General features: G+C 46.9%; 5 protein-coding genes across 19 annotated transcripts; 2 read left to right on the top strand and 3 right to left on the bottom strand.

Annotated features, from left to right (window-relative positions):
- Positions 1-1352: 1352 nt before the first annotated feature.
- Positions 1353-3771, top strand: alc (5'-AMP-activated protein kinase subunit beta-1). Its single transcript, XM_017171668.3, has 3 exons — positions 1353-2315; positions 3075-3305; positions 3365-3771. The coding sequence occupies exons 1-3, from the start codon at positions 1656-1658 to the stop codon at positions 3509-3511; spliced, it is 1038 nt and encodes a 345-aa protein (XP_017027157.1). The 5' UTR covers positions 1353-1655; the 3' UTR covers positions 3512-3771.
- Hydr1 (phospholipase Hydr1) lies at positions 3669-6687 on the bottom strand. 2 transcript variants are annotated; one of them, XM_017171663.3, is made up of 4 exons: positions 6545-6687; positions 5809-6184; positions 5345-5522; positions 3669-5270 (listed from the first exon to the last, which is right to left on the bottom strand). In XM_017171663.3, exons 2-4 carry the CDS (start codon positions 5994-5996, stop codon positions 4041-4043), a joined length of 1596 nt encoding a protein of 531 aa, XP_017027152.1. In that variant the 5' UTR covers positions 5997-6184; positions 6545-6687; the 3' UTR covers positions 3669-4040. The 2 variants fall into 2 exon arrangements, with proteins under 2 accessions (XP_017027152.1, XP_017027154.1); XM_017171665.3 differs by lacking the exons at positions 5809-6184; positions 6545-6687 and adding an exon at positions 6185-6344.
- A 245-nt stretch (positions 6688-6932) lies between these two features.
- On the top strand, positions 6933-16199 carry LOC108078076 (DENN domain-containing protein 1A). 9 transcript variants are annotated; one of them, XM_017171648.3, is made up of 10 exons: positions 6933-7499; positions 7621-7815; positions 10080-10350; positions 10419-10472; positions 10535-10795; positions 10857-11309; positions 13004-13036; positions 13154-13684; positions 14037-14531; positions 15515-16199. In XM_017171648.3, exons 1-10 carry the CDS (start codon positions 7483-7485, stop codon positions 15986-15988), a joined length of 2784 nt encoding a protein of 927 aa, XP_017027137.1. In that variant the 5' UTR covers positions 6933-7482; the 3' UTR covers positions 15989-16199. The 9 variants fall into 9 exon arrangements, with proteins under 9 accessions (XP_017027137.1, XP_017027138.1, XP_017027139.1 ...); XM_017171649.3 differs by having other exon boundaries at positions 6944-7499; positions 15518-16199; XM_017171650.3 differs by lacking the exon at positions 13004-13036 and having other exon boundaries at positions 6949-7499.
- On the bottom strand, positions 16189-17518 carry GstE13 (Glutathione S transferase E13). Its single transcript, XM_017171671.3, has 3 exons — positions 17246-17518; positions 17124-17172; positions 16189-17067 (listed from the first exon to the last, which is right to left on the bottom strand). Exons 1-3 carry the CDS (start codon positions 17344-17346, stop codon positions 16537-16539), a joined length of 681 nt encoding a protein of 226 aa, XP_017027160.1. The 5' UTR covers positions 17347-17518; the 3' UTR covers positions 16189-16536.
- Positions 17519-17686: 168 nt separating this feature from the next.
- On the bottom strand, positions 17687-24289 carry Su(var)2-10 (E3 SUMO-protein ligase Su(var)2-10). 6 transcript variants are annotated; one of them, XM_017171656.3, is made up of 9 exons: positions 23993-24288; positions 22014-22688; positions 21713-21953; positions 21421-21655; positions 21194-21360; positions 21041-21129; positions 20826-20973; positions 20106-20193; positions 19848-20037 (listed from the first exon to the last, which is right to left on the bottom strand). In XM_017171656.3, the coding sequence occupies exons 1-9, from the start codon at positions 24119-24121 to the stop codon at positions 20007-20009; spliced, it is 1803 nt and encodes a 600-aa protein (XP_017027145.1). In that variant the 5' UTR covers positions 24122-24288; the 3' UTR covers positions 19848-20006. The 6 variants fall into 6 exon arrangements, with proteins under 6 accessions (XP_017027148.1, XP_017027149.1, XP_017027150.1 ...); XM_017171659.2 differs by lacking the exons at positions 19848-20037; positions 20106-20193 and adding an exon at positions 17687-18005; XM_017171660.2 differs by lacking the exons at positions 19848-20037; positions 20106-20193 and adding an exon at positions 18436-19100 and having other exon boundaries at positions 23993-24287.
- Positions 24290-24348: the final 59 nt, after the last annotated feature.

The raw sequence follows: 24348 nt of genomic DNA, 5'->3' as shown, positions 1-24348 counted from the left end.
AGAGTTTCTAGTTTAACTTTAAAGGTTTATTTAAACATTTTACAATCTTATTTATTAGGTTGCTTAACATTTACTAAACAGGTCATTTCGCTAATTTAATGTTAAGTTATCTGTAATTTAAAATGCTCCCCCGTTTTCTTCAAGTGTGCACGCACACAGGCGTATTCCCCACGAGTTTCCTTGGGTGTTGCCGTTGTCGTCGTCTGGAAACAGTCTGGTTCGCTGGTGTTACCTGGTTTTCCCAGGCGGTTTTTCTAGTTTGTTTTGATCGACCCTTCTTGTCTATGTATATTATTTTTGGCTGCATTTGTTTTGGCCATCAAATCATCAAATCCCCCTGCTCTACCTGTTTCATCAGTCAGCCTTGCCAGCAAACTTCCGCCCTTGCTCTCTGTTTGGCTTTACTTTGTCTCCTCCCCCTTGCGACGTTTTTCTCTGCCCCCAATCTTCGTTTTTTTTGTTGTGCTCTGATGCACGTTGATTGCTGTGGACTTTAGACTCTCGTTTTTCCTCAGTTGTAATGCCTGTTTTTACGCATTTACAAGGAAATAGGCGACTTGATGGATACTCTTTCTATTCAGCGTAGAAATATGAATAAGCCATACGAATATGAGAGCTTAGTCACTGGAAATATCTTATTAATCTGATAAAAACAGATAAATAATAAACAAAATGAATCACTGACCAAATTAAATCCACATATATGAGGTACTAAGTACATGCATAGATCTTTAAACTGATTTTCATTGATTTTTACATTTTTCAATTTGTAAATTTAAAGGGATATATATTTTAAAAAATATATAAAGCTAATATATTAGCTATTGATTATAATATTGCAAGTGCCAAATGCGCTATAATCAAATTTCGAAACGAGTGGCAGTTCTAAAAAGAGCTACCGTTCGACTCATGGGTTTCGATCTGGTTCTTTTGGTCGTTCGTCCACGTGAAATCTGGTAACGCTGGTCACTCGTTCACTGCTTAATTCGACGGGAAAACAGCTGGAATGACATCACTGCTTCCGAATTCTGCTTTCTCGATTAGAGTGACCGTTTTGCGACCAGTGCTGTCATTTCCGCTTTTTTTCGCCTCATATTCAGCTTTTTTTTAAATGTGATTGAGGGAAAAATTAAATAGAAAATAAAGCAGCTTTTTTTTATTTAATTTTAATACATTTTAAGTGCTGTTTTAATTGTGTTTAGTGTTTTTAATTTATATCGGTATTGTATTGATATTTACTTATACTTTTTCCTTAGCTATTTCCACCAGGAATTTGGCTTTTTTTTAGCTGTTTATTTTGGGTAATCCAGCTTTTTTGCTCCGAAAAAAGTGACATCACTGCCAGCGAATTGTATATATGTAAATTGTTTATAATTAGCAATTTTTCTACGGAACAAACGATTAAATAATGCAGTATTCTGCTTATTAAATGCCAAATTTTGCAACCAGACTGCGCGCCGCGAAAGTGTCCAGACGTAGGACTACAAAAAACGCGAATAAAACAAGTGCCAAGACAACAAGGCAACCGAAACGAAACAGCAGGAAGAACACAGAGAGAACGAACCCCCAAAAGCACCCCTAATCCCCTTTCCCAACCGTTGGGCCGTCACCTGCCAGCGAGCCAGCGAGAACGGTAATAACCGTACGTAAACATCATGGGCAACGCGGGCAGCTCCACCGTGCACATGCAGCGAGAGCGCCACAAGTCGACCGACCTCTCCACGCCAAGCTCTCCCGCACATTTCCGTGACTCGGTTGCAGTCGGCGGTGGAGGAGGAGCGAGTGCGGGCGTAGGCAGTGGCGGGGGCCACGGCGGTGGGAGCAGTGCTGGCGCAGCGGCTTTGAGCGGAGCCGGGGCGGGAGGCCAAGCTTTCTCGTTCGACAAAAAACATACGGCAGTCTTGAACGAGGGCTCGTCGCAAGAAGACGACGACCCGTACTACACGGGAGCGGGCACAGGAACGGGCGGCAGCACCAGGCGCACAGCTGATAGCGGCGGCGACTCAACAGCTGTTCTGCGCAGCGGAAGCGGAGAGCACTCCAGCATGGACAACGACGACGAACTGGCGGCAGCAGAGGCAGCAGGAATAGGGATTCCATCTCTGGACGACGAGGACCGCAAGACGGCACTGCCCACGGTGCTGCGATGGGATGGCGGCGGAAAGAACGTCACCATTTCGGGTACCTTTTCCAACTGGAAGCCCATCACGATGGTGCGGAGCCACGGCAACTTTGTGACCATCATCGATCTGCCGGAGGGCGACCATCAGTACAAGTTCTGCGTGGACGGCGAGTGGAAGCACGATCCCAAGCTGGTCAGTTGAGTGGAAAATCAATATGACCCATTTCCCTAAGCTATTTAGATTCAATTCGGGTGCCCCGAATGACGCAGTTAACGATTTTCGCTGGCGTTGTGTAATCGTCGTAAACAAAACCGAAGTCTGTCGGTAATCAGCAGTGGATTTCAATTGGTTTAGAGATGCTCGGCTGGCTACTTTCGGGGCAAAGGGTTATTGTTATCATTCCGAGCGCAAAAATTGAGATTAAAAAATAGGGTAAACAAAAGAAAATAACTTGAAAGATAAAGTAACTCAAGCCAGAAAACGCGAAAACACGTTGATAAGATCCACCCTTCCTTTTGTATCTAACTTGTCTGCTTTTATTCAGTCTCTATATAGCGAAAGATTAAGTAAATTAACGTTTTCAATTAAATTAAATTGCATTCCTTTTGTCCGAAATTTATGCAAAAAGCCAGTGCATAACACATTACTCCCAATTCCCCAGATGTTTTCAATGAGTTAAACCCAAGATTAAAAGTAATTTTAAACCCTTTGTCTGTTTTTTCACCACAAAAATAGATAAGCGAAGCAGCCAAACCCATTTGCAAACCGAATGCCCTTCTATAAACGAAACCGCCATTGAATTTCATGACTCGCCTCTCATATACATAAAGCCTCCAATTACGTATCGATTTCCCTACACGCAAAAATTAGACCTTTTGAATTATTCCTGACATCGCTTGCTCTGTGTACTATAATTACAGAAAATTGATTATCATTTGTACGTCATTGCAGAAAAGCGTGGAGAACGACGAGGGACAAAAGAATAACCTGGTATCCGTGCGGGCCTCCGACTTCGAGGTGTTCCAGGCCCTGGCCAAGGACAGCGAGAACGTGACCAACTACGCGGAGAAGGAGTACTCGCAGGAGGTGCCGCAGGTGAAGCCCTGGGAGAAGGTATCCGGACCACCGGTGCTGCCACCACACCTGCTCCAGGTCATCCTCAATAAGGACACGCCTCTCTCGGTGGGTTTTGTTGTTAACGCTTCGCCTTAAAATCAGCTCTAACTCTGATTTGTTTGTAGTGCGAACCCACATTGCTGCCTGAACCCAACCATGTGATGCTAAACCACCTGTACGCGCTGTCCATCAAGGACGGCGTCATGGTGCTGAGTGCCACGCATCGATATCGCAAGAAGTATGTGACCACGCTGCTGTACAAGCCGATTTAGGCTCTGCTCGCTGGCTGTTGGTATTTTAGGATGTAGGAACATGGTTTTATCGGGGGGTAAGCGTAGTCCCGAAGCCTTCAAATCGATTCGGGGTGTGAAAAAGACCCCCGTAAATCGACTCGCTTGTCAAATCTACTATTTGTAATGCAGTGGAAAGTGTGTTTTATTATTCTCTCTTTATTAAGCGTTGTATTTTTATTAGTTATAAATATACGGAACTTGTAAAAATATAAGATTATTGCATTGTGTCATATATATTACTATATGTATTTGAATTTACCACTACGAATCGTAAAGCTGTTTCGCTATTTCAACTTGATATGTCACTAAGTCACGTTCTAAAATAATTTAAGCGTCTAAGCCCTGTTGTTTCGCTGCCCTAGAGAGTACAACACTTTGGATTTTGATCAGCGTTTCATCATATCACATGTTTCGCGGAATTTTATCGGAATACATACGCAGATAACTATGAATTTTTGGTCTAGACTAAGAGGAAACCCTATTGGAACATTACCAGCAGCCGACTCCATTACATTAGCTTCACCTTGTGGTCCAGCGTGCCAGCGTCCAACTTCTTGTTCAGCAGCAAGGGCGACGATGACGAGGAGGAGGAGGATGCAGCGAGAGCCACCGTCTGTTTGGCCAAGAAGCGTTCGTGCATCTTGTTGGCCGTGTGCTGAAACTCGCCATCCTCGTCGAACAGAGCCTTGGTGAAGTACTCTGTGAAGAGGCGTCCCATGTACTGGTCCTTGGTGGAGGGCCACCATCCCTCCAGGAAACCAATGTGGCCGCCCCGTGCCGTAATCACAATGGCCACATGGGTGCACTGATTGGCCGCCTTGATGGGAATGGCGTCCAGCGGCTGGAACGGATCATCCGCAGCGCTCAGGCAGAGCAGCGGTACCGAGATGTGGTCCAGCTTGTTGTGCAGCGTGGCGTCCGAGTAGTAGTCGTTGACGTGGGCGTAGCCGAACTGCTTGGCAGTGAACAGCTCGTCAAACTCCTTGATGGTCTTGCAGCGCAGTATGCGCTGGATATCGATGTCCGAGTCCTGGTATATCTCACGGTATATGTCCAGGTGGTTGCTCAAGGTGCGGCACAGACTGCCGGCCAGATGGCGTCCCAGCAGGCTGTTGATCACCGGCTTCTCGATGCTGGCACTGCCTTTGTGCACGTCCCACGGCACCGAGATGATCTTTGCCGCCGACAGAATGCTCCTGGCCTCATCGCTTTTGCGGGCCAGGTAGTTTCCGAGGATCAAGCCGCCCATGGAGATGCCCGTGGCACCCAGTTTGCACTGTGCCGGCAGGGTGCGACGCACATGCTGGATCACCTCGCACAGGTCCTCGCAGTTGGCGGCACAGTAGAGGCGCGGTGTCTTCAGCTCGATGCCGCCGAGGCCGCGGTTATTGAACACCACCACCCGCATGCCCGCCTGCTGGGCGGCAAAGACCAGGCACTTGATGTACTCCGCCTGAGACTCTCCGGTTAGGCCCGGCAGAATGAGGATGCAGGGCGCGCGCTCATCGCAACCCTCCTCCATCCAGTCCAGCGCCACCTCTCCACCATCCTTCAAGGGGAGGATCTCGCGGCGGTAGTTGACGCGCGGCAGACTCTTGGAGCGCAGCAGGCTCGCAAGGACGGTCTGGGCACGACTCTCCACGCACCAGAATGTGGGCCAGTACTTGTTCTCCAGCGTCGGCACCTGGCGGATCAGATACTGCTTGAACGGCCCGTCCGAACAAGCGATAATCGGTCGCTGTAATGGAGAACGCAATTAAGGCATTAGTCACGCGCCAGCGGTGATGCAATCGCTCGCCTTTACACTCTCACCTTGACCACCTGGATTAGATAATAGACCACATAGGCCACCATAGCCATGCCCAGGACATGGAGTCGCGGCAGGTTAGACAGGTAGGCGTACATCGAGTAGAACATGGCGTCGTTCTCCGAGTGTAGAGATCGTACTGCTAATTTTGAGTGACTCTCCGCCCGGGTCCGGGGAATCGAGCTGAAAGAGCCAGCAAGACGGCGAAAAATGAAATGATTTACAGCGGCTTGTTTGCTAGCCTGTTATAGCTGGCACCATGAATGAAATCGCCGGCGGGCGGGGCTATTTCGGGTTAATAAGTGCGAGTACAAGGTGGCTATCTAATCGCGGCGGGCTAATGTATGCACATGGACTCTGATTGAACGAGTGGTCGTCGCAGACAGCGCCCAAATGGGTGCAGGCGTGATCGGTTACGGTTGGCGGGTACAGAACAGTTAGACGGGACGACGCTTAACGCTTAACTCACAGGAGATCTCGTCGGTGGGCTGGTTGCGGCAGCGTTGGGATTGGCTGCTTACATACGACGCCTCTTCCGGCGGAGAGGCAGCGGACATCGTGACCCAACACCGCCACCGGGCTGGGGAGAAGCTCGGACAAGCTGCGGTAGATGGCCGTCTTGTGGACGGGACCGCGGACAAGGGCACCGCACAGCATGGCGGGAATTCTAAACTAACGCGACGACTAGTCTAGTCTGTCACTAATCACTAGCGATTGAGACCGCGGAGGTGCGGCGGATGGTGGTGGTGGTGTGCGGGCTAAGTGTGCTACAATCAATGGGTTTCGTCCGGGGGCTCTGCCAATTCTGCTGCCTGGCATAACGTTCCACAAATTTAGTTGCTTACCTTGAAAAGAGGGTGAAAATAAAAGAGTAAATAATACAAATTTGGAAAAGTAAGACAGAGTTCGGAGACAAAGCCTGTGACCTGACCGGGCTACTGTGTGACACAAATCGAAACTGAGGCCGCTGGCCATACAGATGCTATCTATATAGGTTTCGAGTTGACCCCGGGTCGAGGATTCCTCCTCCTCCTCCTGCCCATCGGCGTCATCGCGTGTAGCAGAGAGCAGAAACAAAATCAATGGGAGTGCGAGTGGGTGGTGGTGGTGGCTATTGATTTGCTTCGGCGGGTAATGCAGGTAATTATCGTGCCAACTATGACGGAATCGAAGCTACTATATATGCTTGCGAGCCCCTCGCTTACTTTCTGTAATTCGTAGGCCAAGTACAGGAACTTTTTGGTTTCGAGCAATTTTGCTTTTCGTTACACGCACTTATGTAACCTTATAAAAAATATTATACATTTTTCTGGCGGTCACGGGAAAAACCTTGAACGAAACGTCTTTAATGCAAATAAACCTGAAGAAGCTGTTGGGGGAGCACACTACCAAAAAAATAAACACAAGAAACCGTGGGACGCCAAATCAAAATTATCGAGTGCAGCTGCAGAGTGACCAGGTATTTTTCCGGCCCAAAACGGCGACAGGTGCGCATATCCACCAAACGCATAATAACAGATTTTCTATTAAAAAGTACATTATTCCACACCTAATTTGGCGAAGCAGGTAATAAAAAATAAATGTGAAAGCTGGTAAAACCGGAAAACAGTGATTTTAAAAACTTAAAAATATGTTCAAGTCGCTCCTCGGTTCGAGTCCCTGCTATAACCTGCGACCATCTGTTCGCCGTCCAAGCTCTTTGCCAAATTTCAGACATCACAACGGGCATATTCCAACAGCTAGGTACGGTCACACTGCTGGCGAATTTGTTGTAAAATTGTTTTTGTTCTATTTGCTTGCATAAAACTGCGGGTGCCAAGTGAATTATCCATAATTGCGGCCAAAAAATGCCCGAAAATCAGTGATCAGTGGCCCCAATCCAAGTCCCGGGACAAGCAAGTGCGCAAACACCGCGGTCGGCGAAAATGAATCAGTGACGTCGCGAATCCGATACGACAAAGAAGAGAAAGAGGAGGAAAGTGGTGGCCCCGTATTGCGTATCATCCGTGTCCGTGTCTCCCCCATTCCAATTCTTCGTGCGTAATCAGTATTATCCGTGCGTCGGACAGCCCGAGCCCGGATTGAACACACAGAAGTCAAACGTACAAAAATATACTGACCGAAACATGTGCTAGGCCCCGAAATGGGATCGCGTATCAAGTAAGTATGCCGCCCAAGATTGCGGCTGCAGTGGGCGTTCCGCTCCGCTGACCGCCGACGCAGTGAAGTGCCCCCCTGCTCCCACGATTCGTCACAACATCCCCTCATTTCCATCTCGCAGAAATGACGTGAAGAAGCTCTTCGAGTTCTGGTGCGAGGTCACACCGACTCCTTGGCTAGAAAGGGGCAGCAGTCCGAGAAGTGGCGGCCCCGCCACACCCGCCGGCGTGATCGTGGAGAGCTTCCCCGAGGGATACCGTGACAAGGAGGTGCTAGCCGGCATTCCAGCCTTTGCCTTTCCCTGCGAGCTAGCGAGGTGAGTATCCCACTGCTCCATCCTGCTTGTTTCCGGTCACTGGCCATTAGTCAGAGGGGCGTCTTATAAAAATAATATGCAATAGTAGCAGACGCTGGCCGACTTTGCGCAAGACCTGCGATAGGGGACGGGCATAGACAGGCGAAGACGGCGGAAGGTTCCGCCGATGAGTCACCGCACACACTCGACCCGACCACTTCCACCCAGCCAGCCAGCCAGTCAGCCAGCCAAACCAAGCAGCAACAGAGATAGCTTGTCCATGAAACGAATAACCTGTTGTGCTGTTTCGGTGTTTGTTTACACAGCGCGAGTTCGCGTAATGAACTGCTCTTGCCCGCTCGGGGTATTATTCAATGGGCATTGTTTGACGCAATTCGCTTAGCATTTCCTGGAGTGCCGTGGAACTGTATCAATTGGCTTCTTGGCAGCTGCCGCCACCTGGTTAGTCATACGCATCCAGAACAAGAGTCATGGGCTTGTGGAGAGCCCATCCTCCTGTACTTATCTCTGCAGCTGTCGGTGTTACTCCGCTAACTCATCGCGCGATAAACCGATCGAAGGGGGGAAAACATGAGAGCAATTAATTGTTTAGTATTTCAGAATTCCAAAAGTTTGCTCGAGCGATTAATTTAGCCGGCGAAGACCCCATATATAATACGGCTTATCGGTATTTGCTTGGAAACTGCGCCGTGGAGTACCGTTTTTCATATTTAAGCGGAGATTCCCTTTGCAGCCATATAATAGAGGTCAAGATAATAGAACCGGGAGATAACCCTAAAAGTAAAGGAAGTTAAATTCGGGTTTTTTAATTATGAAGATACTTTTCTAGCCCTGCCCTGGTTGTATCGATTGTATTTATCTGTGCCAATCTAAATATCTAAACAAATATTTGTTAAAGCTCCCTGATAAAGGAAACCATTGATCTAAAGCTTAATATATAGATAAAGACCTATGCTTCGAGTGACCAGCGCCTACTGTCTTGACCGGCACTGCATGTGCGGAGCCCGCGATAAAGAAAGTCAAGTCCAAGTCAACGTCAACATCCCAGCTACGTCCAAGATAGCCAATATAGCCCCATTTCCTTGAGCACCCGCATGGAGTGACTGCCTGACTTTGCATATTAAATTGAGTAATGGACACGATCCGAAAGAAACACTTAGATCTAACGACTTTATGTAACCCAGGCCCGCGAAGAGAAAAAGATCGGGCGAAACCGAGGCTAAAGCCGAGCAATATGCTAAATCGGCGGACAAAGGGAAACGTGCCCGGGTAATGAGACTGCGCCGTCATTGTCGTTCGCGGATGATGTTGTTGCAAAATTGCGATTTATTTAAATTGTTAAATGCGATTTCAACACAATATAATTAATGCGGACATCGCTTCGCATAAAGGCCGAAAGTTGTACGGAAAAATGAAGAAAAACAAACGGAAAGAAAGTGAAAAAGACGACATATGTTATGGCTCATTAAAAAGAGGCACGATCATTATTTTGTTTTGAAATAAAATGCCATACTTACAGCTTTAAATTGATTTCGTTAACAAATAAAGTTGAATCACTGGAGATATCGGTTATCAATGGTATTCTACACCTTAACAATGACTGGGCCCATCTAAACCAAATATTTTGTAATCAAAATATCAAAACAAGTTGTTTACTATTGCCTGGGAAATATCGCTCAGAGGCAAAGGTAGGGTATTTCACACGGTACCACCTGAAAATGATCGCAGAAAGCCGAGCGGAAAGAATAACAAAATCCAAGTGATTTGTATGCGTTTATAATTAACTCTGAATTCATTATGTATTGCTTGTTTCGTCACTTTACGACTCGGAAGCTCATAAGTCGTGTATATATTTGGGTTAAGAGGTGAAAACTAAGGCGAATAAACTCAAGAGTATTACTCATTGGCGATGAAGCTTGGGGGAATTAGTTGGTTTGGTTTTAAAGTTACTTTGATGGTCTTAGAACTCTATATAATTTAGTTTTTTCATGCTTTATAGCTTCCATATATCTGTACAATGTACTTGCTCTTAAATATAGCTTTGTTTATCCGCTGCCAAAGCCAAAACCTCCACAATTCCATCATGCATAACATTGGGCAACATTTGTATGATGAGCAAGGCCATCTCCAATGCGCAGGCGGAGGCGTACTGCTACTTTCAACGAACTTCGAACAGCACAAAGTCGTCTTTGTTTCAATAACTTTATTTCCCCAATAAATACTTAATATAAATACTAATCTCTGGCGGTTACCATCAAACACAGCTCCTCGGTGCAGACATATTCCTTTGTCCACACCACCGGTGACTCGAAATGGCGCTTCGGCTTCTGCCGGCAAGATCCCAAAGCGAAGACGGCCATGGTGCTGATCACCTACCTGCCGTGGCACGACACCTTTCTCAAGCTGATGCCCATACTTGCCGAGCTGAAGCGGACGGATGCCAGCGGATTCAGAACCTTCCTCTCCGAGGCCTATAACCAGGGTATTCCCGATTCTGGCGGCAGCCTGAATGTCTTCTACAACAGCGGGCAGAGTGTGAGTAGAGATTCTTCTTTTATTTCTTTACAAGATAATATTAAATTGAAATACGTTACTCCCAACAGCACTTTGTATTCGAACGTCCGCTACAGTTCCAGTTGCCTAGTATTCCACAAAATGTAAGCTTCAAGAACCAGCAAGGGAAAGGAGAGAATTTTAAACACTTTTTTTTTTTACGCAGCACAACCTGGCCTTGTACTACAGCTTCGCGGAGCCCAAGGAGATGATTGCAGTATTTGCGGCCATGCTGGCGGAGCGTCGTATCATTTTTACCTCGCGAAACCTAGACCGGCTGTCGTCCTGCATCCAGGCGGCAAACGCATTCCTATACCCCATGGTCTGGCAGCACATATTTATACCGGTGCTGCCGCTGGAGTTTAAAGACTATCTGGGTGCCCCCATGCCATATCTGATTGGTGTACCAGAACCTGTGCTCGAAACTGTAAGTGACAACCATTTTTTATAGCTCTGTGGACTCTCAATGGACATTGCCCCCAATATAGGTGACCAACGATGAGCTCGGCGAAGTTGTGATTTTGGACTGTGATACGAAAATATTCAAGAGTCCCTTCAACGATGTCCACAATCTGCCGGCGGAGATTGTCTCGCAGCTGAAAAAGCATTTGAATCACACACAGGATCACATAGGCGACCGCATCTCAAAGATCTTCCTTAACGCTCTGGTCCAGCTGATCGGCGGATATAGGGACGCGGTTGAGTACCACGAGAATAGCAAAACCTTTAATAACGAAAAGTTCATCGAATCTCGACCGGCGCACCTGCGTCCGTTTCTTGCCAAAATGATGGAGCTGCAGATATTCGCTCAGTTCATCGACGATCGCCTTAAGATGCTCAACAGCGGACTCGGCTTCTCCGACGAGTTCGAGCTGGAGACAGTACGCTATGCGGAGAAGAAAAAGCGACGCAACAACATCATCAAGAACTTTAAGGACAAGGTGAGCCGAGGAGCTGATACGTCACTGCCGCGGGCCATCATCAGCGTTGACTGTTAGCCTAACCTCATGGTTCATAGCCCCAACATCACCCTCACTCCACTCGGTTGTCTGGTGGCTTGGAGAGGGCTCTACCGGGAGCAGGGAACAGCTTTCATTACTCTCTCTCTCCGCTGACCATCTAACCCCCCATACTCTTAAGTTACTCTTACCACCTGTGCCCACCTTATGATATTCTTTATCTGATTTGATTTGATCTATTCCACAGTACCACTACAGTTTGTCGCGGTTGTTTACCAAGAATTATATTTAGACTGCCAACCAAGCCAAATCTATCCACCAAAAACAAACAAAAAAGCCAATATAAAAACCGAGTAGAATGTAACTCTTCCCACACACCTTATTTGCCATGTTAGTTACAATGATTTCCTTTATTTTTATTGCAAACCCAAAACACTTAACGTCCTAACAGCAAAAACTGCACTTAATGATTCATGTTGGCAAAACTAAACAAATATTAAAACCGTCTAAATGTTTGTTTTTGACCCATTCCCAATTATTATATTTGATAATGTCTGGTATAGCTCAATGTTTTAGTTGTTCATTTGTTTTTTTTATCTCCTTTTTTGTTGTCATTTTTGTTTTTACACCAAACCGCTAATCAAGTTCTCTCAAGTCAAACCCTTTGACGACTTATAGCTTCGGTTAAGGATTTAAATTGATGTTTTCATACTACAATTTTGGGTGGTTTTCTTGACACTTTCTCTATCTTCAATTAACTGTATAAATAACCAAAGGATTGGTAAAAACCAGGGTTTGTGAATAACAGTTGACTATGACAGAAGTTTAAATGAGAACATTTAAAGAGGTTGACCCATTTGAAGGACCGTTTTTTGGAACTTTTTGCTTTTTAATTTTTCCTGAAGAGCTCCAATGACTTAGCAATTAAATTAATAAGTAAAGTATGAAGTAATTTTCAAATTTTTTTCAAGTTGAAAAGTGTGTCGTAGTAACTACACTGGAAAAAGGGACTGTCATAGTCAACAAGATTCTAACTAATTGGGTAAAATGCTGCCGACCTGTGTTATTTAAGTGATTAACTGTTATAAACTGTTATAAACTCTGGTAAAATGGTATTCTAATGCTACTCCTTCTTCCTTTTATATACTTAAAGTAAACACACAAACATTGCAGACTGATCAAACTTTCTATAAATGATCCGTATGCGTACATCATAAGACAAAATGGAATCGTTACATCGTGTAGTTTTCATTGGCTTTTTGACTAATCTATTAACAAACTAACATTTGCAAGTGTCAGTCATTGGCCTTAAGCCCTTCCGAAACGCACTCTTTGATCGCAGACTGTTGTCATTGCCATGTCAAGCCCCATTGCCCCAGTGATCCCCCAGTACTACTCCATTACCCATATCCATTCATTTTCCATATCAGCTTTGTCATCGTAGCCATTAAGCGTATTTAGCCATAGCTTAAATAACCCCCCGGTCGTTTTGTGCATCGCATTCTCACACGGTATCTCGCCCGTATCTTTGTGCGTCTCTCTTTCATATATATATGCCGCTTGGATCGCTCATCCCACACACACGCGCTGCTCCTCCTCTGTGCTTTCTGCTCTCGCCCGACGGTTGTGACCAAAAATCGTTTTCTGATCCAAAAACATGCGTCTAACCATTGCAGACTAATCCGGCTGTAAAGTCTGCCGTCAAATCGGTGAGTGGTCCGAATCCCCAAAACTGTGTTGTTTTCCCCCTGCGCTTCCTGTGGATTCTGTGTTAAGGAATGTCCTAATAATTTCAAATATTTTATATTCCCAACCCCTCCCACCAGGTGAAGGAGGGCTCGAAGGGGATGAAGACCGCCTACAAGGGCCTGAAAACCAAATTCCGTGAAAACGGCAACCAGTTCGGCGGCACGCACTTCCACTTTGGCCTGGGATCGCCGAATCACTCGGATCGCCCTGACGGCGCCAGCAGCGGATACGCACGCAACGGCAAAGCCATTGGAGCGGCACACCACTCGGCCCCGAGTTCACCAGTGACCAGCAAGCGGCTCGATGGGATCAGCTCGAGCATCACCAGCTCCGCCACCGGGGGCAGCAGCAGTGGCGGCTCCGGTGGCAGGGAGTCAAGGGAGTTCCAGCGACGCGGCCCCGTACCGCTGGCCATGTCTAGCTCGAGCAGCCACATTCAGCCGAACGGCCATGCGTACGGCTCGGGTGCTGGTGCTCATTATGGTCATCACCTCGCTGCATCTCCTGCTGTTAGCTCGGCGAGTTCGGTCGGCTCATCGTCGGAGATGAACCTGTCGCAGGAGCTGCAGAACCATCCGCTGTTCAAGACCCCGGCCGTGGACCGCAGTGTAAGTAGTCTGGTGCGTGCATACGAGCTCCGGCTGCAGCAGCTCGAGGAGCCGCAGCTCAGCCGTTCACCTGCTTGCCGCAAAGCTATCTCCACCCCTCATCTCGATGTGCTGTGAACTTATGTTGTTCTCTTCATGCTCTTCTTGTTTTTGTTTCCGTGTCTGTGTCGTGTCTGTGTCCCAACTACATGTGTGTCGCCATCGATCGAACGTCTGCCTCATGTCATGTCCACGAACACACCAATCCACACCCACACACACCCACCGAATCATACGAATTACATTTGCACCAACCATCCACCGATCCACCTTCATTCCCGACATCCACAACCACCGCCATCGGCCCGAGCAGCTTAAGCCAAACGCAGAGCACAAGCGAGGAGGAGCAGCGCCGGCCCGGCCGCCGCCTCCGCAGACCACGCAGCCCGCCTCCTACTACAACCATCCATATGCCGCGCATCCGCATGTGGAGACAAAGCCGCCGCGACACAGCTCAACTCCGACCAGGCCGCGCCAGCCACTGCCCAACGCCGACTCCAGCAGCTTTGACAGCCCGCCGGACGTGCAATCACCACCGATACCGCCCCGGAGGCAAGGCAGCTCGAATACCCTTGTGGCCGCCACGGCAGCTGCCGTCTGTGCGGAGATTAACAAGCTGGAGCGTAATTGCTGGCAAGATGAGCCCGCCAACGGGAGCAACAAGTCCATACGCAACTCCAACGCATCCTCGTCGTCAGTGACTTCGTCATCCTCCTCATCGGGCGCATCCTTCGTGACGGCTGCCTCAACATTTTCGCACCTGAACGTCTCCGATCCGCCTGTTCCGACGCCCCGGGCCAAGAGAGAGGTACACCAGCAGCGTCGTAATTTAACCAAGTCCATCCCGGTTGTGGTCCCCAACTCGAACGCGCACACTAACACACATCAAGGGCCCTCATGTAGTCTCCCCCTTAGAGCCCCATATGCATTGTCCGATCCGATCTAATGTCATTCAAGTAGCTGATGATTCCTTGATCCCTTGAACCAAGTAGACAGTTTTGAGTAACCATATCTAGCAAATAACTGTTGACCGATTCGTGCGGTGCGACTTTGAGCAAAGAATCCGAGATCTCTCATTGTGAAATATTCGATAAAAGAGCGCCTCACGAACAGCTTAAAGTAAAGCGCTAAACAGAAAACCCAAAATGAAAGGTAACCAAGTCTACTTCTCAGAAAGAGAACCGAGGATGTCTATTTTATTAGGTTGTTCTCGTGAGCAGAGCGTAAGGGATAAAACTATCAACAGTTATTGGCGAGCTATGCAATTACCTGATTCCTGCCCAGAATGCGTAACATTTATCCATAAGAAGGCTACATTTATTCCATGTTTTGCTATCATACTTTCTTGCTTATAGTGGGTTTCTCAGTTTCTTTTTTTTTCTTTTCGTTCCTTGAGTAGTATTCGTTGGAGCTTGAAAATCCTGTCTGAACCAAGGGGTATATACAGGAGTTAAACTTTTAAGATCTAAATAACACTTATGGCTTACCAAGAAATGTATATTTTAGCCACTAACATATATTAAACAAGGAAATTCTACTAACCTATTTCTAAAGAGGCCTCCAAAGTATTATTTTTTGTTCATTTCACTTCATTCTTTATTACCTTATCAACTTGCACCCATTAGCCGTAGCTAGCACCTGTATTTAGATGCTTGTTGTAAACGCTTGGAAGTTAGTATAAGTTCATGTACATTTGGCACAAGTCGCTTTAAGCATCACCGTAGAATCCAGCCACATCACGCCCGAAGCTTTCTAACCACCCAACAACCTCTGTGCCTCCCCCACCCTTAGCAGCAGCAGCTGGAGCAGACATCCAAACTAGAGGACAGCATGAACGATCTGATATCGCTGGACGATAGCAACAACACCAGCTTCGACCTGGAGGATTTCGACCCGTTGAACCAGAATGCCCGCCCGCTGCCACCGCTGAGCAAGGCGTTCAGCAAGAAGTCCAGCACATTGCCAGCCGGCGTCAACAGCTCTGTGGTGGCCGGTAGCATTAGCAATCCGCTGTACCCGTACTTTGCACCCAAGCACATGGCCACCGTGGCTGCGGTGACGGGCAGGTCTCCACCAGTTGTGCATCCGCCGCATATCCAGCGCAATACCATTGCAGTCAAGCCGGACGACGACTTTGAGCTGCTGCGCAAGTATGGGCTGGACCAGTTCAGCCTCAATGGCACCGCAGCGGAGAAGCAGCAGCAGACCCAGCAGCAGCAGCTGACCACCGGCAAGGGCATGAACAACTGGACAACATTCGATTAGAGGGGAGCATGAGAAGGAGCCCTAGCAGGAGCAGGGGGAAGGACACAACCAGCTGGAAATATGATACCAAAATATGTGTGATTGATAAATTGTGTTGTAAATAGCTAGGAGATAGGCAGCAGCAGATGCAGATAGATCGTACGAGACACCGTTGACAGTAAAATAACATATAGCCCCTTTTCCCTTTAAAACACTATATGTCTACCATTTAGTCAGTTAGTTTTATTCAGTGGCCCGTTCGTGAAAGGATCAAATAAAAGCGCTTGTATATAACGAATTTGCTGGAATCCGGAGCTCTCACTAACCTACTACATACATGTATTGTACACTGGACTTCCAAATCAAAAAAGACACTCGAGAAAACATACATATATATATATATAAAGTAGCAAGAATTTAAGCCAATTAGCCTAACAAATTATCAATAAAAAAATGCAGAAAACAAATTAGAGCTTAAAAAATGTCAGAAAGTATATTTGAATTAATGGTTCAAGCTGATATTCGAGTTCAAAAAGCTAGAAGGAGCCTTGATCCACCTGGATTTCCAGCTACTTGGCCCTGTTCTCGGCCATGCAGTTCTGGATACGGGTCTGCAGTGCCCTGGCACCCTGCAGATTGATCTCCTCGTTCTCCGGCAACAGTTTCTCTATGCGCTCCAGCCAGGCTTTGATCTGCGGGTACTTCTCCCGCTCCACCGGAATAAGCAAGTCCAGGGTAACGAGCGACGTGTGAATGGAGACATCGGCTACGCTCAGTTCGTTGCCCACCACAAAAGTACCGTTTTCGAGGAAGTGCTCTAGGTCGGCGTAGGCATTGTGGCAGAGGGTCAGCGATCGCTGATTGAACTCACCCTCGCCGCCGTAGATATTCCGCGCCACAATGTCCTTGATCACCTGGAAGAGCACGCCGCTCTCGTAATGCATGCGATGGTCGATGTGGGCTCTCTTCTTCAGATCCTGCGGATACAGCTGGTCGTTCTGGGCGTACTTGGCCACCAGGAAGCACACAATGGCATGACTGTCCACATAAACCTCGCCATCGGTGTCCACAAACACGGGAATCTGGTGCTGGGGATTAAGCTGTGGAAAAACAGGATTAGAACGCAGATGTGTGATAGAGGGTCCTTGCCACAAACCTTGATGAACTCCTCGCTCAAGTGCTCCTTCTTGGCAAAGTCAACGGGTCTGTTGTTGTAGACGTAAATAGAGATAAAGTGGCCGCCACGTTGGTTCAGTGCATCCCGTTGTTCTCACTTACTTGAGGTCCAGATCCAGGCCAATTAGCTTGGCGGTCAGGATGCAGGCTCTAGCCGGAGGGCTGAACAGGGCGTAGTACAACGTTGGCTTCGACGACGACATTCTCCGAAAGAATTCAAGAAACGAATGGCGATCAAGGTCAACCAGCAGCCAATGGCACGGGCGTAGCAAGGGGAGATTGCATAAATATACCTTCTACCGCAAAGAGGAAAACTCCCTATTAGTTAACTATTGAAATAGCTATTTGGTAACAGTGATACCAAGGTATTGAAATCAAATCCAAAAAATCGTTACTTTTCCGTTGCAGGAAGACCCCACAGAAATATTTTCTAGAGGCGCCCATGGCCAAGAAGTAAAAGTACGAGTGCACGGGGCTGCCAACTCGTGGCAATCTCTCCACCAACTGACAGTTGCTAATGAGCGGGAAATTCAAAAAAGGCTGTGACGGATGCAGCTTTGCAACTTTATTCGGTGCAGGTGCTTACGTCTATTTCAGTGCTTAATCGGGTTCTTCTAGCTTAACGAATACTACTTGAAAATGTAACAGGCTTAGGTTGCTACAAGATACTCAACGAATTGTGTTGCAAACTAAATTACAGTTCTAATTCTTTGGGATCGCCCACAGCGATAGCGACAGTGGAGGAGACTCTAACGAGAGCAGCGGCGACGGGGGGCGTCGGCGAAGGCCTGCTAGGGCGAATCAAGAAGATCAATTACGGAATCCTCTTTGCTCTTAGCCGCAACAAAACCGTCCTTTTCGTCTGGAAGTAAAGAAAAGGGTTCGGGTGGGCTCAATTAAAAACAGGATGCCAAAAATCAAAAGTAGTTAATAAACTTAACAGCTGAAGGAAGTGACCCCCCATGAAAACAACACATCAGACCCTTGGTTGAAAATTGTTTAATAATAATAATTATATTAATATAGTTAGAGTACACACATCTCCTTCCTCCTTGTACATTGATTTCATTTTTGTTCGTCCGATCGATCGAGGGCAATAGGTTTTGGCATTAAACAAAATCAGGAAAATAATCAAGTTCTCTACTTCAACGCGGTCTTAAAACATAATTTATAAATCCGTGGTACGGTTTGAGCTTAAATAACAGAGCTTCCCTTGCTTGATGTCCATTTATAAATACATACTTAGTCCGTCTTCCGTTTCCATTCGATTTTTATTCAATAAAAACTCGGGCTTTTACTGCCAATGCTCACGGAATTTTAATGGAATATTTTAACAAATTCAAACTACTCCATTCTGGGCGCCGCATTCCGTGTCCCGTTCCGTACGTAAATAATAACTTAATTAAATGAAATGACGGGGTGTGCGGTGAACTCCTCTCTCGCCTCGTGGTTAGGAATACGAATCACACCCAGTTTGCATTGGCAGGACTTAAGGCTAACATCCGATCTAGGTATGTACGCTTAATAATAATGTTAGTGCGTAGGGCGAGTTATTGTTGCGGGCGGCTTCACTTCTTGCAACTGCCCGCTGCGATTCCGAAAGAGAAATAAATTAATTGCATTTCCTATTGTTAATAGCTAATGAATGCTGCTGCTAATTGGTACAATTCCTAAAATTACTTCAGTTATTTTGTTTCTTTGTGGGTTTGTTGTGTGTGTGTGTGGTGTGTGGTTTATAGAGAAACCTCTGGGAATATCGCAACATAAATACTCGAGACGACTTAGAAGTGACAAACACAAGACGTAAACAATGTAGTAGTGGGTAAGGCAATTGAGAGGAAGCGACAGTAGCCATGATCTGGCCGATCGGCACCTGCCGCGGGAAACTGGGCACGACAATGGTCACTGGGAGGGACCTGGACCCACTCCTATAAAGCCTGTCTGTTCTGCCTGCGTCCTGCAACAACACACAAGAATTACGTAGCATCAGTAGGTTGTTTGCGATTGATCGCGATTGAGAGCGTGTGAGATGATGAAAATTAGTGTCTGCGAATGGAACGCCAATATGCCAGCGAAAAGCAATAAGCCCCTGAGGTGAGATCTGGTCATGGGTTACCGGGCGGGGAGAGGAGCGAGCGATAACAGAAGCAGGGTAAACCGAATCAAAGACTTAATGGCAATGCGAATGAAGCGCGGGGGGTGAGATGTGCGATGGATGCGTAGCAGGATGTGGGCAGTGGTCCTGCCTAGGGACCGGCATTCTGACTCTGGCCGGAGGAGGACGACGCGGAAGCCGTGGCAGCTGCAGCAGCCGCAACAGCAGCCAGGTCCAACAGTTGGAAATGCTTTTGATCCGCCACCGCAGCAGCCAAAGATTCCAGGAGGGAGGCATGAACGGCTGCTGCCGTTCCCGGCTGTTCGAGCTGTTGCTGCTGCAGCTGTTGCAGTTGCAGCTGCTGGTCTAAGACTTGCTGCATCTCTGACGGCGATTGATGTCGGGCCTGCTGCAGGTCTGGGGACTCTAGTGGGAGTTTCATCCGCGGCAGGGCAGCATTGGGTTAAACAGGACACACAAAAAGAGCAGGGGAAGAAGAGAAGAAGGGAGAAAGAGAAAAGACAAAGAAATGCACAAGTTACTTCAGTTATTTCAATAATAATCATTATTAAAACATCAACAGCAATCCAAAGGAAAAAAAAATATGCCTCGACTAATGACTACTTTGATTTATTAACATGTTCACATAAATAAGGGTACATGGCATAGTTTGGAATTGATAATCAGAAAAAAAACATCAGAGGGACACAAAATGTGACAAAAATTCAGGGTTTTTGGAATCAACCAAAAAGAGTCAGCTGCTGCTGCTCATCCCACCTTGGGGCTTGCTTTGGGTTTTCTGTAAAAATGTACGGTGATTAACGCTTGAGGTAGCCCTTTCCTGATCCATTGACGAGGAAAACCTACCGTGGTCGAAGCCATCTCTCCAAAGAACGCCTATCAACAGGTTTGTAAATCGATTGCTGTTTTGTTGGTGCCTTAAAAACATTCACATCTACAATGCAAGCAAAGAAAGCGGAGACAATAATAAAATCAAGGCCCTGGAAGCGAACTCTTTGTCTACTTAGTCTAGAAAAGTCTTGGCTGGAGAAATGCAGCAATAAAACTTACGAGAAGCATCTTGTACATCTTCCTCGAATATGTAGCTAACAATCTTAAAAGGGGGACTATTCGCACTAAATACCGAATTGGAAGCTAGCGTCTATGAATATTCGAAAACACAAAACGTGTGATGAGGAATCGGTAATCAAAAAGGATGTGTAGCAAGTACCCTTTACCTTACACTCCTTCCTAGTTCAGTGTCAGAGAATCTTATCTAATAGAACCTTGTTTCACTCAAATTTAAAATTAGTCAAAATTTGAATTGCAATTAAGTGTTTTGTAGCATCAAAACCCTTATAATCATACCTTGGAAAGGTGTTTGAAATGCATGAGTGGGGAGTGTGCTCGTGAGTCTGTGTGAATGCGTGGGATGTGTGTATGGTTCCTTAATCTACGTTAACCTAAGGTCTACAATCAGCACTTTGTAATAATATATATACATATATGGATGTATATATATATAAAGGATTCTTGGCTATACATTTTATGATTGGTTTACTTATTGCAAAAATGGATCCAACGTACCAGATTGCTGGGGCTGCTGTGCCGGCGTATAAGCACGTTGGCCGCCACCGCTGCCGTTCGACGTTGAACTGGCGACGGCTTGCTTTGCAGGTGGACGACGCTTGGCCAGAGGCATGTCGTCGTCGGAATCACTCAACGTCAGATCAACCTGTTGCATCGATAATCAAGGGTAATAAGTAAATGTAGGCAAGGGTACACTTGGGCATAGAACTCACAGTCTCACTGTTTGACGTGGACGTTGGCTGTTCGTCCGGTGCCGGGGACAAGTCGCTCTTTACTGGCTTGGCATCGTCTGTGATGAGTTCTGCAACGAAAGCACAATGTAATTAATGTCTAAATACATAAATTGCCGACATGAATGCTCTCACCTATATCGTCTGATATGACCTCAACTTTCTGTACAGGCTTTGAGGGAGTATCTAGGATCTGTGCCTCGCTACGCAAACCTGGTGTGCTCCATGATCCATCCTGGTGCAGCTGGATCTCTGTGTCATCGCTCTTGAGCAGTGTCGAATTGAGCACTTCCTGGAAATATCTGTAATGGAAAGGTGGTATCAGCACTGCTTAGTTACATGAGCGTGGTCCTTTGTCTTACCCATCTATGACCAGGTTGTCGTAAATGGCCGCCTTATCGCAGACGGGACAGTTCCAGGTGGGCTTGCGCTCATTCATTTGCAGGTATAAACTTGCGTCGAAGCACTGCAGATGCGAACAGGTGGAGGCGCGGCACGGCAACAGCATCTTCATCTTACCCAACGGGCAGTTGAGGGACACCTTAAGCATGGTTGTGGCAATCTCGCAATCTGCATCCTCCGTCAGCTTCTCCTTGACTGTAAGTATGACAGGATTATTAATTATTATACACAAATAGAAAAAAAGAAACCTACTCAAGGCCCGGGTGTAGTCCACCGGCTTGACACCCTTTGTTTTCATTCGCTGCAGGAGCTGTGCTGAGGTGAGCTTCTTCACCAGGTAGACGGCTAGACAGTAGCTGCGCGTGTAGTCTGGGCACCACTGCACCATGATGGTGTTGGTGACTGTCGGCGACAGCTTCACATTGGAGGTGACGTTGACGGGACGAGGCGGGCGCTTCGGCTCCACATTTGGTCGGTTTGTAGGAATGACATTCTGGGGAAACGGAAGATAAATGTTATTCTCGGGTAGTAGCATGTGGAGGTGGAGACTCACAGGCAGCTGGCACAGCTTATTGTTGACCTTCACATTCACATTCGGCGGAAAGCAGTCTTCCTGATCGCACGAGGTCTCAACCAAGCAGAAGCGCAGTTGCACTTGGATGGCGTGCTCCACTTTTGAACTGTTGCGAATGTCCCGATTCGAGGCTATCTCCGTAGCCTGTTGCGGCGTTAATGTAAAATAGAACGGTACCTCCTGTACACGTTGCGTGTTGCGGGGTACCAGCGTGGATGGCTTGATCAGGGTGCCGAGGACATCGTAGAAGGCGAGCTTTTTCAGCCGCACGTCCGGATGAATGGGCAGCGTGTTGTTAATGCTGTGGGTGGGTAGGAATGGTGCGCCGCCAACCACGGGTATTTGGCCGCCCGGTACCTGGCCGCCGGGCCCGCCGCCTACCAGCCCCATCTGATTCTGCTGCACGGCGGGCGGCAGCTGGATGTGTGAGTACATCCTGGTTGGATCTATGTACTGCAGGGTGGCGGATTGCTCTTGCACGGACTGGGCGTAGACTTCCTGGACCTTCGGGGCGAGCAGTTCCAAATTGGTGCGCAGAAATGCCAGAATTCGGCTCTGCAGATCGGTTTTTCGTCCAGCGAAGGAGATGTTTAGAAACGACAAGATTTTTTGCAGCTCTACAACACGTAGCATCTGCACCATTTGCTCACATTCCTGAAAAGGAAAAAAATGGCGTAGAAAACAAACGAAAATCAGTTAGTCGTCAGTGTCGGAATAGCGGGACTTCACACCAAGCGCCCACTCACACGAACACACGTACGAGCGCGCTTACTCAAATGTGTGCGAAAACATAGTGCAGGTACGCGTTTTCGCACATATTTACGCGTCGCGTGTGTATGTACATTGTACACTCTGCGAAAGGGCGTCCGGCGTTCTTAATGCCCATCCTGCAGTAGAGCTGGGAAACTATCGATGGTACTATCGAGGTATCGACTTTTTCCTTTTTTTGAGCCACCATCGATAGTTTTTTATCACTATCGATAGTACGGGACTATTTTTATATCTCTGCTTTGTTGCTGAAATTTAGTAAGAAAAATGCAAACAAATATATATATATATGTATATATATATTTTTTTTTTTATAATAAAAATGTATTCTAAATTAACTTAAATTGGAGTTGGTGGTGAAAAATATTAACTGAATCTCAAAAGAAAGGGTGCGTCTACGCCACGTCTTCAGAGTCTAAGCGTATGTTTAGCAATGGTAATACAATTTTATTTGTGCAAAGTTGCTTGGATAGAATATTTATGTTAATTACTTAGTCAAAACATATTGAATAGTATTATAATTCTATTTGAAATTGCTATAACTTTAATTTGCAAAAAGAATCGTAAAAAAACGATACTATCGATAGTATCGAATTTTCGTTTTCAAAACATCGAAAATATCGAATGGTGTCACTATCGATAGTTTCCCAGCTCTATCCTGCAGGAACGAGCTTCCACCTAGCAATCGCTGTGGTCCTTGACAGCCTGCGAAAAGTTTTGTCTTTGCAAATTACGCTTGTCAGGCACCACTGGACTGGCTCGAATCTGTCGCATGCCACCAAATCATTACCTAGCTGGGCAAACATGGCGTTTAAGGAAAGTGCCTTATTTCTGGATACCGATCCGCTTCTAAGGGCTAATTACAACGGCTAACAGGCAAAGTGAAGACGACCGACAAGTTTTGCGCGAGAAGGCAGCTTTTTTTCGACAGACCCGTAAAACAAACGGACGCACAAATGCCTTTTTTTTGTCCCAAATTTTGTTTTGTCCGCACGGTCTGAAGAAATATGGCGGACGGCAGTGTTGCATAGCGACCGCGGGCTTCTATTTTTCTCACGGTTGCCCTCGCCCCGCGGCCAGCAGGTCACACTGTTTTTCCTGCGGTCACTCTGCTTATCAATCAACCCATATTTAAGGAAAATTGTTTTTTATGCTAAACTGCTGAATTAAAGGGAGAGGGGAAAACGCACCTTGTATTTGCCCGCATCAAAGGTGTTCACTGCTGACGGCACCAACGCTGCTGATTGCTGTCCGGGCCCCGTAGAAGTAGCGGCATTTTCCGCCTGCGTGCGAGCCGTCTGCGAGCGGGTCTTTCGCATTACTGTTCTTTTCTATCCTTACGGCGTTGCGCAGTCAGCAAAGCATTTGCGGACTCGAGAGCACTTAAAAACAATAAACTTTTGCGTTTTTTGAACAGTTCGCGAGCACAACAAAAAACATTTAACGCGGCGTCTCCGCTAGTAATGACAGTGTACCCAGGGTAGTGCTGGAAAACACTGGCGTTGTCAAACAATCGATGACCAGAGCTGCCAAGCGATTCGCAGGA

Source organism: Drosophila kikkawai, chromosome 2R (genome assembly GCF_030179895.1).
Source record: "Drosophila kikkawai strain 14028-0561.14 chromosome 2R, DkikHiC1v2, whole genome shotgun sequence".
Lineage (NCBI taxonomy): Eukaryota > Metazoa > Arthropoda > Insecta > Diptera > Drosophilidae > Drosophila > Drosophila kikkawai.
This window is presented reverse-complemented; position numbering and strand designations above follow the sequence as displayed.